The sequence below is a fragment of the Capricornis sumatraensis genome, chromosome 20 (genome assembly GCF_032405125.1).
Source record: "Capricornis sumatraensis isolate serow.1 chromosome 20, serow.2, whole genome shotgun sequence".
Taxonomy (NCBI): Eukaryota; Metazoa; Chordata; class Mammalia; order Artiodactyla; family Bovidae; genus Capricornis; species Capricornis sumatraensis.
Genome location: NC_091088.1, coordinates 53,998,661 through 54,012,097, shown reverse-complemented (window position 1 = coordinate 54,012,097; position 13,437 = coordinate 53,998,661). Strand labels below are relative to the sequence as shown.

Sequence of the window (13,437 nt, the reverse complement as noted above, 5' to 3'; positions counted from 1 at the left end):
ACTTCCAGTCTGAGGGGAGAGAGTTCAATCGTTGGTAGAAGAATTAAGATCCCACATGCCCCACAGTGTGGCCAAAAAACAGAAAAAGAAACCTCTAACCTGGCCAAGCACGTGATCGGGTGAGGTCCGCATCACTCTCAGTGCCATGGAAATGGAGCCAGAGTGGGCAACAAATATACCTGGAGTCACAGAGCAAGGAAGAGGTGGAAGTAGGATTTGAACCCAGGTGTGTGTGTCTGAGCAGAGCCATGCACGCCAACCAATCCCGGCAACACCGCTTTGCCACCAACATTACAATTACTGCCACTTTTCAGATGAGGAAGCTTGACAGGAGGGCTTTCATGTCCAGGCCCTTGGCCTGAAGGGAGGGGAACGGGACTTCAGCGCTGCCCACCTGATTCCAAAGCTTATAACAGCAGTCACTGCATGTGCTATTATACATGTAAAAGCATCTGGTTTAATCGTCACCAAATCCAAGAGGGGATACTGTGAGCGGAGTTATTTTTTTTCTGGTGAAGGAAATTGAGGCCAGGGGAGATGTCCAGTTGCCAAGACCACAAAGAGGGTGAATACCACACAAGAGGGTTCAGGTCACATACCTTGGGGGCTGGGGTCTTTATTGCAACCCCTCCCCAGTAGATGGCAGTACAGAGTCTTGTCTCAGCAGAAGAGGTTGCTGGAGCCAGCATGAAGCCAAAGGTGTTGGGAGAGGGGCACCCAGGACCCCTATGGGTTAAGGGTCCACTGGTCTGGGCTTTGAACCCAGACCAGCTACTTCTAGAGCTGGACTTGCTTCCTGAGGGCACTGCAGGTGCACCAAGGGAAAGAAAGTTCTCCTGCGTGATGATCCACCCACCGGGTCCCCCACAGTCACTTCTTCTTCTGCACGTGGCCACAGTCGTACTTGCCGCGCACGACCTTGAGCTTGACACCCGGCAGGTCCTGCGTGCGGCCGCCCTCTACGAGGACCACGTGGTGCTCCTGCAGGTTGTGGCCCTCTCCAGGGATGAAGCAGACGGCCTCCCGGCCAGTGCTGAGCCTCACGCGGCAACACTTGCGGTTGGCTGAGTTGGGCTTCTTGGGCTTGCGGATAAAGGTGCGCAGGACCACGCCCTTCAGCTGTGGCCGGCCCTCCGTTGGGCCTGGTTTCGAAGGCGGAAACTTCGGGGGGCCCCGACGGTGTAGCTGGTTCAGGGTGGCCATGGGACGCATGGACCAAGGCCGGGGGGCCAGGGCTAGGCCTGGAAAGACAACCAAGAGGGCGGAAGAGGGATTATTATCCTAGCGAACAGATAATAGCATCAGCCACTCGCTCTTTTGTTCGAGATGCCGTTCCAAGTACTTCCCGGGGCTATATTTATGACTGGGGGTACTCATGGCTGAGAGTAATATTAATAGCATTTATGGAGCAATCACCATGTGTTGGGTTCTTTTTTGAGCATTTCGTAAGAATTAACTCACAGGTTTCCACTGGGTCCTGTACTGTTCTATGCATCATATCTATATTAACACACACCGCCCCACCGCCACCCTATGAGGCGGAGGGGAGGCTGGTCTCTGGGCCGTGTCACTCCTCCTCCTGTCACCCCGCTCCCATCCCCATGAGCAGATTCTGTCAACTGAGACTTCAAAACTGATCGGAATCCCCTTCCTCCTCCACAGCATCCACCCTGGTTCTGTCTACCCTTGATTCCCACTGGACTCTCCTGTCCTCCTCCTCCCAGGTCTCCCTATTTCTACTGTCCGCTCCCCACACGCAGCCAGAGGCACCCGGTGGACACTGAGTCAGATACATTCCTCCCCTGCTCAGAGCCTCCCTATGGCTCCATCTCAGTCAGATGAAGAGCCGTCCCCCACTTACCATAATTTAGGGACATGCTAAGGCCACGGAGAAGGCCGGACCAAGACATTCCACCGCCTGCAGAGTCCCTGTATAAGGGGTTAAGAGGAAGTGGCCTTCATTACTCTCCCTACTTAGTGAAATGAAAGTCACTCAGTCGTGTCCGACTCTTTGTGACCCCATGGACTATACAGGCCATGGAATTCTCCAGGCCAGAATACTGGAGTGGGCAGCCTTTCCCTTCTCCAGGGGATCTTCCCAACCCAAGAATCGAACCCAGGTGCCCCACACTGCAGGCGGATTCTTTACGAGCTGACCCACAATGGAACCCCAAATTCTCCCCCACCCTCCCTATTTAGCCTTCCGGTTAAATCTAACCAATTTCCTCTACCGTATAACCCCAACCCCTAACGCTGCTAACAACAGAAAGTCCCTCCGTAAATTTAGGCTTGCACTGAATAAGCTCTCGGGGAGCCAACTGTCTCTGCTCACATACAGAATAAAACGGGAACCTGAAGGGAGACCCCGGAGGTTTGGAGAACTCGAGATTTGTAGACCTTACAGACCCTAGCCAGGTCGCCGACACGCAGAAACCGATCTCTAGCTCGATCTGGGGACTACCCTGGCAGTGATTGGCTGGTTCTGCCTCTCGTGTACGCAGAAGCAGCGGGGAACAGAGAACGATTGGACAATGATAACGTCAATCTTGGGCAACTGTTCTCATTGAACTGTTTTTTTGAGGCATGGAAGGGCTTCACCCCTTCCAGGGTCTGATTGGCTAGTCTCGAGCAGACTAGCAGCTTTGTAATTGGTCTAAATGCGTAGTGGGCGGAACGAAGGGTGCCTGACTCCCTGTCCGCCTTCCAAGATGGCTGCGTCCGTAGTGCGGCGCTTGGGTCCTCTAGTGGCTGGTCGGTGCCTGCGGCTTCGAGGAGGCTGTGTCTGTAACCAGAGCTTCAAGAGAAGTTTCGCTACGGAGAGACAGGACCGGAACCTCCTGTACGAACACGCGCGTGAGGGGTACAGCGCGCTCCCTCAGCTGGATATGGAACCACTGTGCGCACACCCGGAAGATGCCGCGCGCGCGCTGGAGCTCCGCAAGGGGGAGTTGCGGTCGAAGGATCTGCCCGGCATCGTGAGTGCGCTTGCGCGGCCCAACCTCCGCGGGGCCTGTCCGCTTTGCCTATTGGCTGTTCGCTTTACGGACGAAATGGGCTTACAAGATACTATCCCGCAGAGGGCGTGCTGATCGCAAGAATTTTAGTTCCTTCCCAGTTTAGCCAATGTGATGTGCCTGGCATCTAAGTACGTGTCAGATACCACGGAGTGCTAAGGCCCTACTGTCCATATAGCCGTGATGCTCCTAGTCCATAAAGCGTACAGGGAACTTAGTGTCTTCTAGCGTCCTCTGTGCTCAGACCTCTTGACAGGCTTATGGTAAAGCCACAAAGGAAAACGGGAAACAGAGATATGAATCAGTGGATAAGGGGAGACTCTTGCCTTTGGGGAGTGAGAGGAAGAAGTTATGCACTTACCCCACAAGTATCAGGCAGTTGCTGCTCCTGCTGCTAAGTCGCTTCAGTCGTGTCCGACTCTGTGCCACCCCATAGACGGCAGCCCACCAGGCTCCCCCGTCCCCGGGATTCTCCAGGCAAGAACACTGGAGTGGGTTGCCATCTCCTTCTCCAATGCGTGAAAGTGAAAAGTGAAAGTGAAGTCACTCAGTCGTGTCTGACTCCCAGCGACCCCATGGACTGCGGCCCACCAGGCTCCTCCGTCCATGGGACTTCCCAGGCAAGAGTGCTGTTAAGTAGTGTTATTTTATGAACGAATGTGTTTTTGAACATGTTTAGGGATGGGGGAGCCTGGTGGGCTGCCGTCTATGCGGTCGCACAGGGTCGGACACGACTGAAGCGACTTAGCAGCAGCAGCAGCAGGGAGTGCATATGTTTTGTACCTGGTGTTGAGAATAAGGCAGTGAATATTAATATTCATACTACTGGGCTTCCCCGGTGGTTCAGACGGTAAAGAGACTGCCTGTAATGCAGGAGACCCAGGCTCGATCCCTAGGTCGGGAAGATTCCCTGGAGAAGGGCAGGGCTACCCACTCCAGGATTCTTGCCTGGAGAGTTCCATGGACAGAAGAGCCTGGCGGGCTACAGTCCATAGCATCGCAGAGTTGGACACAACTAAGCGACTAACACACACATTCATACTCTGCTGCTGCTGCTAAGTCGCTTCAGTCATGTCCGACCCGTGCGACCCCATAGACGGCAGCCCACCAGGCTCCCCCGTCCCTGGGATTCTCCAGACAAGAACACTGGAGTGGGTTGCCATTTCCTTCTCCGATGCCTGAAAGTGAAAAGTGAAAGTGAAGTCACTCAGTCATGCGACTCCTAGTGACCCCATGAACTGCAGCCCACCAGGTTCCTCCGTCCACGGGATTTTCCAGGCAAGAGTACTGGAGTGGGGTGCCATCGCCTTCTCCACATACTCACTCTACTACTGCTAATAAAGCCAGCACTTACATAATACTTCATGCTGGTGAACTAGGACTGAAATTAGCATATTTCTAGACCCTGCTGAAGTGCTGGGGGCGATAGGGACCCCAAATCCTCCCACCCCTCTCTTGGACCCCACACCCCCTCAATACATCCAATCTAGTATAAGTGCTTTATACAGATGAGTCTCCTTTAAGTTTCACAGCAACCCTGTGAGATGGGTGCCATTGTTTCCACAATTTTAACAGAGGGGAAACTAAGGCTCAGAGAAGTTAACTTGAAACAAACATATGGCAGTTCCTCAAAAAACTGAACAGAATTACCATGTAATCAAGCAATCCCACTTCTGAGTACATACCCACCCCCCCCCCAAAAAAAAAGAAAAAGAAAAAGCAGGGACTCAAACAGATACCTGTATGTTCATGTTTATAGCAGCATTATTCACAGTGCCCAAAAGGTAGAAGTAACCCAAGTGTCCACTAATCAATGAATGGATAAAGAAAATGTGGTAGGGACTTCACTGGTAATCCAGTGGTTAAGATGTTAATCCAGTGGTTCATGTTCCAAAGCAGAGGATGTAGGTTCGATCCCTGGCCAGGAAGCTAAGACCCCACAAGCACTGAGGCCAAAAAACCAAAACGTGAAACAGAAGCAATCCTGTAACCAATACAATAAAGACTTTAAAAATGGTCCACGTCAAAAAAAATCTTATAAAGGAAAATGTGGTAAATACTTGCAATGGAATAATATTCAGCCTTAAAAAGGAAGGGAATTCTGACACATGCTACAATGTGAGTACTCAGTTGATCAGTCATGTCTGCCTATTTCCAACTCCGTGGACTGTAGCCTGGCGGCCTCCTCTGTCTGTGAGATTTTCCAGCAAGAACACTAGAGTGGGTTGCCATTTCCTCTTCCAGGGGATCTTCCCGACCCCTGTGTCTGCTGCATTGCCAGGTGGATTCTTTAGCACTCAGCCACCTGGGAAGCTCATACTACAAAATGGATTTATCTTAAATATGTTGTGCTAGGTGAAGTAAGCCAGTCGCAAAAGGGCAAACACTATGTGACTCCAGTTCTGTGAGCCTTCTGGATTTGTCTCAGTCAAATCCACACAGACAGAATGTAGAATGGTAGTTGCCAGGGGCAGGAATGTCTAATGGGTACAGTTTCAGTTTGGGAAGGTTCAGTGGTTCCAGAGATGGGTAGTTGTGATGCTAGCACCATATAAACGTATTTAATGCCACTGAAATGTACACTTAAAAAACAGTTAATATGCAAAATTCTATGTATATTTTATCCCAGATCTCAACATGGCAGGAGCTGAGGCAGCTGCGGGAACAGATCCGGAGCCTGGAGGAGGAGAAGGGGGCCGTGACGGAGGCAGTGCGGGCCCTGGTGGTGAGCGCAGGGGTCCTAGGCAGGTGTGGGGCTGGCAGCAAGATGCCTCTGGCTACAGGTAGCTGGAAACCCAGTTTCAGGAGTTTGAAGGATATGGACATTCATCATCTCACACCACAACTGTCCAGGGCCAGGCATCCCTGGGGCTGATTCTTAACCACTGGACCACCAGGGAAGTCCCTAGCTCATCATCTGGGGGACACCAGGCAACAGCCTGACTGGGGAGCTCCTGCTCTCAGCCCATTTCACAGACCAGGATACCAAGGCTTGGAGAGGGGAAGAGATTTGCCCAAGAGCACACTCTGGTTGGCACCCAACTTTCAGTCCCAGTTCTGCCACATGCCCTGGTGCTCAGGACCACAGAAGGTTCCGAGGATCAAAGATTGTCGGTGTCAGGCCTCCATATGCATGCTCAAAGACTTTACCATGCCGAGTCTTAGTTCTCTCATCAACAAAATGGGAATCACATTGATACGAACCTCCTAGTGGGGGTTATGAAGAAAACGGATCATCTGAGAGTCCTCTGCACATGGCTAGACAGGAGGCAGCACTAAACTGAGCTACAGGGTGTGATTGCTGTTATGTTTTGCCTCCTCCCAGTTTTACTGATAGAGAAACTCGGGTTCAGAGTGGAGGAGGGCCCAGCCAGGCACTGACAGAACAAGGAATTCAGATCCCCTAGCCCTGACCTTTCACCCCTCTTTTCCCTCCCCCTCATCCCCAACTTCATCACTCTAATCACCTCCTCTTCTCTTTTCTACCAGGCAAACCAGGACAACAATGAAGTGCAGCAGGTACTACAGAGAGTTGATATCCTGTCCCTGATCAGGGGTGGGCAGCACACATAACCATTATCAGTCATAAAGTCTCCACTGTATATGATGGAAAATGTAACTCAAGTAGGAGTAAGAAAGATAACAACAGGCTCTGTTGATTCATAAAACTAAAAATCCTGGCTTCAGGTACAGCTGGATCCAGCTCCTGGCTCCTCCGTATTTGGTTCAGCTTTCTCCCCTTGGGGGAAGGAAAGACAAGGTCTGGTGCAAAGAGGACCATTTTCCTGATACTTCCAGACAAAGCCCTGGGGCTGATTGTCATGAGTTTGTCTTGGATCACATGCCTGTCATTAAGCCAATCACTTTGGCCGAGTGATGGAATGTTCTAGTAGGCCAAGCCAGAGTCATGTCCTTGTGGACGTGCCATGAGGTGGTGAGGGGAGGTTCCTGAAAGGAAATTCAGGATGTTGAGCCCGAAGAAGAAGCAACAAAGTCCACTGCAGAGGTTATCCTAGCCAGGACCCCACTCTCTCCTGGGCTGACCCGATGTGTCCCACTCCCAGGACCCCCAGTATCAGAGTCTGCGGGCACATGGCCGGGAGATCCGGAAGCAGCTCACACTCCTCTACCCCAAGGAGGCCCAGCTCGAAGAGCAGTTTTACCTGCGGGCACTGAGGCTGCCCAACCAGACCCACCCAGACGTGGTGAGCCCCTCGCCGGGTGGCAGGGGAGGCCAGGGCCCTGTCCGGCGCCCCCTTCCCTCTGACACCCACTGTTTCCCACAGCCTGTTGGGGATGAAAGCCAGGCCCGTGTGCTCCATGTCGTTGGAGACAAGCCAGGTAGGCCAGAGCCCAGGCTGGGGGACCCAGGCTGGGGGCGGGGGCTCCTAGGGTCTGGGACTGTGTCTGGAGCCTGTAAAGCCCTGGGCTTTCTCACACTGTCTCGTGCGTGTGTGTGTTCCTGTGTGTGCACGTGTGTGTGCGTGTGGCTGGCTCTTTCTCCTCTCTCTCTCCTTTTCTCTCCCTCCCTCTCCCCCCACTGTCTCTCTAATCCCCTTTCTCTCTATCCCCTGTTCCCTGTCTCTTCTCCTCTTACCCCATTGCTTTTCATCCACATACAGCTTTCTCCTTCCAACCCCGGGGCCACCTGGAAATAGCCGAGAAACTCGACATCATCCGTCAGAAGTGAGCCCCCCCTCCCAGACCCTGCCATTCAGCAACCCCCCACCCCAGCAGCTGGCTGCCGGCTCCACTTCACTGGGCTCAGCATGGGATATGGAACCACCAGGGCCTCGCCCGGCATGAATGTTTGATGACTGGCCTCCCGCCTGGCAGCTGGGCCTCTGCCCCAGGGTGCTTGAGTCCCCCTTCTTCCCCCACCAGCCCCAGCCCACAGGCCCCCACCTGTCTGCCCATCTGTCTCCCAGGCGCCTGTCGCACGTGTCTGGCCACCGCTCCTATTACCTGCGTGGGGCTGGGGCCCTCCTGCAGTACGGCCTGGTCAACTTCACACTCAACAAGCTCATCCACCGGGTATGGGCCAGGATGGGAGGGCTGCCTGGAGGGGGTGACATCGATGCTGAGGTCCAAAGGCTCAAGGTGGAGAGGAGGGGGTGACCTCTACTCCAGTCACTGTTTTCAGAGCTTGTGTGTATCATTGGCATACTTCATTCATAGGGCAGCGTTAAGAGGAGAGTGCTGTTACTGTCCCTTCTAGAGATGGAGAAGTTGAGGGAGGAACTGTCCAGGACCTCTGGCTCATGTGTGGGGCTGGCCTGAGAGCCTGCAGCTGTCACCATTGGCTCTCACTGCCAGCCTGCAGTGGACAGCGAGTGTTGGGGAAAGAACAGTGTCTGTTGAAACGGGGGGGGGTCAGCAAGGGCTGAGGGCTGGTCATGCAGCAACCGATGGGATGCTGGTCACAGTGAGGGGCTCGGACATGTCCTGAGGGCGCTGGGAGTCTCAGAGGGTGTTCACTGGTGGGGGACACAGTCAGATCTATACGGAGAACTACACCTCCACTGCCCTGTATGGTAACCTGAGTGAGGACATCGGGAGGCCCCAGTGATAGGGCCCCAGCACCCCAGGGCCAGCTCCATGCCCACTGCTCGGGCCTGCCTCAGTGTCCTCTCCAGTGGAATGGGCTTCAGAGTGACACGGGGCAGCTGTTAGCCCCCACGCAGTGTCTGTGCTTCAGGCCTGAGCTTGGGGTCTGGTGGGGGTCCTGGCTGTGCTCCTCACCCCTTCCCTACCCTTTCCCAGGGCTTCACCCCCATGACGGTGCCAGACCTTCTCCGAGGAGTTGTGTTTGTGAGTGAAGACTCTCCATTCCCCATGCCCAGCCGTGTGTCAGGCCCTGTTATGGGGCCCCCAGGCAGCAAGACCAGCCTGTCTCCCCCAAAGAAACTGCCCTGGGGCTGGGTTGAGGGGGTCGCGTCATAACAGGGAACTCGGGGTGAATCTGGGGCTTCCCAGGTGGCTCAGTGGTAAAGAATCTGCCTGCCAATGCAAGAGCTGTGGGTTTGATCCCTGGGTCAGGATAATCCCCTGGAGGAGGAAATGGCAACCCACTCCAGTCTTCTTGCCTGGAAAATTCCGTGGACAGAGGAGCCTGGCGGGCAGCAGTCCATGGGACCACAAAGAGTCAGACACGACTGAGTGACTGAGCGTGCACACGCATGCGGGGGGCTTCCCTTCCTTCCAGGGGAGGAGCAGGGGATGTGACGACAGAACGGGGGCCCCTGAGGTTACCTGTCCTCTGGCCTCCTCCCCAGGAAGGCTGTGGGATGACACCAAATGCCAAACCATCCCAAATTTACAACATCGACCCCTCCCGCTTCGAAGACCTCAACCTGGCCGGGACAGCAGAGGTGGGCCTTGCAGGTGAGAGCCACCTGGGGGCCAGAGCTGAGTGAGAGCCCCTCAGGGGTCCTCAGAGCGGAAGGGACCGGAAGGGGGCAGCCGGGAGCATCCCGGGGGTGGCGGCTGCACGGCCAGGGCCTACGTGTACAGTTGTATAGGTTGTTCCAGCCACGTGTCCTGACATGAGGTGGTGTCTGCCAGAAGGGACACCTTTTCTAATTCCCACAAAGGTTTCCTGTGGGTGGATGGATGGTGGCCCAGGCTGACCCCTTCTGTCCCCTTCTCCTCCTAGGCTACTTCATGGACCACTCCGTGGCCTTCAGGGACCTGCCAATCAGGTGATGCCCTGTTCCTTTAGAACTTGTCCCCATCTGTGACATCCCCTGTCCTCTCCCTGACCCCACTTACCCACCCCTCCGCCAGGATGGTTTGTTCCAGTACCTGCTACCGGGCGGAAACAGACACAGGGAAAGAGCCGTGGGGGCTGTATCGAGTACACCACTTCACCAAGGTTGGCATAGCTAGGACTGTGGCTGGGACACCCCAACAGCCTAGCGCCTCCTGACTCCTGTGCCCCTCACTCTGCCCCAGGTGGAAATGTTTGGGGTGACAGGCCCCGGGCTGGAGCAGAGCTCAGAGCTGCTGGAGGAGTTCCTGTCCCTTCAGATGGAGATCTTGACAGAGCTGGGCTTGCACTTCCGGTGCGGGGAGGGGCCAGGGGCTGAGGTGGATGGTGGGGTCTGGGGTCGGGGACAGAGGGTGAGGGGTGGGGAAAGGCTGGCTGGGTGCTCCCCCATCCTGAAAACCCTCACCGCCTCTTCTCCCCTACCCTCTTTTGCCCGTATTAAGATTGTATACAGGATGTCTACCTGTCAACCCATAAAAGCCTGTGTACGATTCAGTGTCGAGACCAGGTCCCTTGCCTCCCGTGACTCCCCGTCCCTAGCGTGCTGTCTCATCTGCCTAGTCCAAATGGCTTTTTGAAATACTGTTTCATTTACTTATTATTATTACTGGCGGTGCTGGGTCTTCATTGCTGTGCGGGCTTTCTCCAGTCGCAGCGAGTGGGGGCTACTTTAGTGGCCGTGTGCCGGCTTCTCGTTGCAGTGACTTCTCTCGCAGAGCATGGGCTCTGGAGTGCTTGAGTTTCCCTGGTTGCGACACGCGGGTTCAGGAGTTGCAGCTCCCGGGCTCCAGAGCGCAGGCCCAGGAGTTGTGGCTCCCGGGCTCCAGAGTGCAGGCCCAGGAGTTGCGGCGCGTGTACTTTGTTGCTCCACAGCATGTGGGATCTTCCTGGATCAGAGATCGAACCCATGTGCCCTGCATTGGCAGGTGGATTCTTAACCACTGAGCCCCCAGGGAAGCCCCAGGACGGCTTTTTACCTTCCAGTGGGAAGGGGAGGTTGGGAAGAGGGCACACCCCTTCCCTCTAAGGGGGTGACTGGACGTTGCGAGCCCCACGGCCTCGCTCACCCTGTCAGACAACACGTTTTCAGGAGAGGCTGAGGAGTGTGGACTTTTTTCTGGGTGACCCATTACAGAAATCTGGGGGTGCTGTTGCTATAGAAGGAAGAAGCGCCAGGTGAACAAACAGCCCGGTGACGTGGCCATCTCGTCCCCTTCGCCACCGTCAGCTCTTTATCACCTCCGTTTTCCTCTTTTGGGGCTTCCTCCCTTTCCGTCACCTCCCACTGCACCCCCCCCGCCCCACCTCTCACCCGCTACCCTTTGCCCTGTCTTTCTCCGGGGCTCCAGAGTCCTGGACATGCCCACACAGGAGCTGGGCCTGCCTGCCTACCGCAAGTTCGACATCGAGGCCTGGATGCCAGGGCGAGGCCGCTTCGGCGAGGTGAGCCCCCTGCCTGGCGGGGCCCTCAGAGTGAGAAAGAGGACCCTCCCCTCCACTGCCCCCCACGGCCCATCATCTCAGCCCACCCCACCCCCACGCCCAGGTCACCAGTGCTTCCAACTGCACGGACTTCCAGAGCCGCCGTCTACACATCATGTTCCAGACCGAGGCCGGGGAGCTGCAGTTTGCGCACACAGTGAGCCCACACCCTCGCCCGCCCTGCCCTGCACCCCCACGCCGGAGACCCACCACCGCAGCCCCTCCCCTGGGCCCGCTGGAGCCTGGATCTGAGCGTCCCCTCCTCTCAGGTGAACGCCACGGGCTGTGCTGTCCCTCGGCTCCTCATCGCCCTCCTGGAGAGCTATCAGCAGAAGGTGAGGGGCAGGGGTGGCGGGAGGGTCCCACGGTGGGAGGTGGAGGCCGGAGGCTGGAAGGCCGGCCGGGCAGCCGCCTGAGGCCTGCTCTCTCCCCAGGACGGCTCGGTGCTCGTGCCCCCTGCCCTCCAGCCCTACCTCGGCACCGATCGGATCACCACCCCCACCCACGTGCCTCTCCAGTACATCGGCCCCAACCAGCCCCAGAAGCCCAGGCTCCCGGGCCAGCCTGCCTCGAGCTGAGGACTCATCCTCGTTGGCCAGTAGGGTTGTCACCACTTCCTGGAGCTTAGGGGTCCCTGGGCCCCTGGGACCTGGTGTCCTGAGTCCCTTCTGATATCTACCTTCTTCATGTCCACTCCTCACCTGGGCCTCTGGGCTTCAGGGTCCACCTCTCCTATGCCTCTTTTTCCTGGGGATCAGTCAGAGACCCTGTTGTCATTGAGGGTCCCATCCTGCAGTGGGAAGCAGTAATTCCTCCAAGGGGACTTGGAGGTATGGGGGAGGGCAGAGAAGAGGGAGAGGAGGCCTCCATGCCTCCTTCCTTCTTCCCACCCTCAGTGGTTAAGAGAAGGTTCCCTAATAAGTAGTCAGAACAAAGGCTTGTGTGGGTCTGTGAGGGAGGGAGGTAGCCTGGCCGACTTGCCAGGGATGCTGGCCAGTTTCTCAGAGGTGCTGAACCATCCAGGGGTCTGTGGCTGCAGGGACCATGCCAGAAGTGTCCAGCACCCCCGGAGCAAGTAGAGGGTAGCTTGGGGGTCACTGAGGGAACCAAGAGGATGCTGAGGCCTCTCCCCTGACCCTGGGATAAGTGGCACCTCACACCCAACCTTCTGCCTCAGTCCCCAGCTCCAGGTGGGGCAGGAAGCAGCCTGAGCTCCGTGAAGCCAAAACCCACTCCTCCCCTTGGAGCCCCCACCTCCGTACCTGGAACTGCTGTAGCAGCTCCTCCAGCTGCAGCACTTCAGGTCATCCTCGGCTATTCTTACATCCACATCCCATCCTTCAGCAAACCCTGGCAGCTCCTCCTTCAAATTATTTCCAGGGGGTCTCTGGTTGCCCAGTGGTTAAGAATCCACTTGCCAATGCAGAGGACACAAGTTCGATCCCTGGTCTGGGAAGATCCCACGTGCCATGGAGCAACTAAGGCTGTCCTCCACAACTACTGAGCCCAAGCTCTGGAGCCCAGGAACTGCAACCACTGAGCCTGTGTGCCTAGAACCTGTGCTCTCTACAACCAGAGAAAGCCTGTATGCAGCAACGAAGACCCAGTGCAGCCAAAAATAAATAAATCTTAAAAAAAAAAAAAAAATTCCCAGATCCTGCCTTTGCTGCCTCGTCCCCTGTCCTGTCCATCCTTATATCTCCCGTTTGGAGAATCGTAGCCGCCTCTTCTTGCTTCCTGTCCCCCCACACAAAGCTAGAGGGACCCTGTGGGCAACTGCGTCAGGCCTCCCTGCTCAGAGCCCTCCTGTGGCTCCATCTCCCTGGGGGGGGAAGGACAAGTTGTCACCGGGGCCCCCGGGAACTGCCCCCCACCTTCCCCTTCTGCCGGCCTCTTCCCTGTTGTGCTCTGGCCGGCCCCACAACCTGCCTGCCTGTTCGCTCAGACTCAGTCCCAACTTAGGCCTCTGCACTCGCTCGACTCTTCTATCCTAGCTATTCTTCCCCTAAATCTTGTGCGATTGCCTGCATTTTATCCCTCAGGCCTTAGCCCAAATGTCACCTCCTCAGAGAGGCTCCCCTGACCAGCCTGGCCGAAGTAAAACCCCAGGCTCTAGCTGCCATGCTCCTGTGATGTGCCACAGCCGTTTCCTCCTTGCCTTTTTTTTTTTTT

The 13,437-nt window shown here is 55.9% G+C and overlaps 2 protein-coding genes across 4 annotated transcripts; one reads left to right on the top strand and one right to left on the bottom strand.

Annotated features, from left to right (window-relative positions):
* Positions 1–493: 493 nt before the first annotated feature.
* On the bottom strand, positions 494–2,440 carry MRPS12 (mitochondrial ribosomal protein S12). 3 transcript variants are annotated; one of them, XM_068992808.1, is made up of 3 exons: positions 2,407–2,440; positions 1,862–1,929; positions 494–1,241 (listed from the first exon to the last, which is right to left on the bottom strand). In XM_068992808.1, exons 2-3 carry the CDS (start codon positions 1,908–1,910, stop codon positions 871–873), a joined length of 420 nt encoding a protein of 139 aa, XP_068848909.1. In that variant the 5' UTR covers positions 1,911–1,929; positions 2,407–2,440; the 3' UTR covers positions 494–870. The 3 variants fall into 3 exon arrangements, with proteins under 3 accessions (XP_068848909.1, XP_068848910.1, XP_068848911.1); XM_068992809.1 differs by having other exon boundaries at positions 2,337–2,413; XM_068992810.1 differs by having other exon boundaries at positions 2,353–2,409.
* Positions 2,441–2,708: 268 nt separating this feature from the next.
* On the top strand, positions 2,709–13,158 carry SARS2 (seryl-tRNA synthetase 2, mitochondrial). The gene is made up of 16 exons (XM_068992139.1): positions 2,709–2,975; positions 5,644–5,739; positions 6,504–6,533; positions 7,079–7,219; positions 7,301–7,355; positions 7,637–7,700; positions 7,943–8,048; positions 8,778–8,825; positions 9,290–9,398; positions 9,670–9,715; positions 9,801–9,888; positions 9,969–10,078; positions 11,133–11,226; positions 11,330–11,422; positions 11,535–11,600; positions 11,700–13,158. Exons 1-16 carry the CDS (start codon positions 2,709–2,711, stop codon positions 11,841–11,843), a joined length of 1,557 nt encoding a protein of 518 aa, XP_068848240.1. The 3' UTR covers positions 11,844–13,158.
* The last annotated feature ends 279 nt before the right edge of the window (positions 13,159–13,437 follow it).

Excerpts from the sequence above, each read along its gene's own strand:
- MRPS12 (XM_068992808.1), bottom strand. The coding sequence starts at position 1,910 with ATGTCTTGGTCCGGCCTTCTCCGTGGCCTTAGCATGTCCCTAAATTAT. Across the intron at positions 1,242-1,861 it reads TAGCATGTCCCTAAATTATG|GCCTAGCCCTGGCCCCCCGG; the intron begins GTAAGTGGGGGA and ends TTGTCTTTCCAG.
- SARS2 (XM_068992139.1), top strand. The coding sequence starts at position 2,709 with ATGGCTGCGTCCGTAGTGCGGCGCTTGGGTCCTCTAGTGGCTGGTCGG. Across the intron at positions 7,701-7,942 it reads CTCGACATCATCCGTCAGAA|GCGCCTGTCGCACGTGTCTG; the intron begins GTGAGCCCCCCC and ends TCTGTCTCCCAG. Across the intron at positions 9,889-9,968 it reads GAGTACACCACTTCACCAAG|GTGGAAATGTTTGGGGTGAC; the intron begins GTTGGCATAGCT and ends ACTCTGCCCCAG.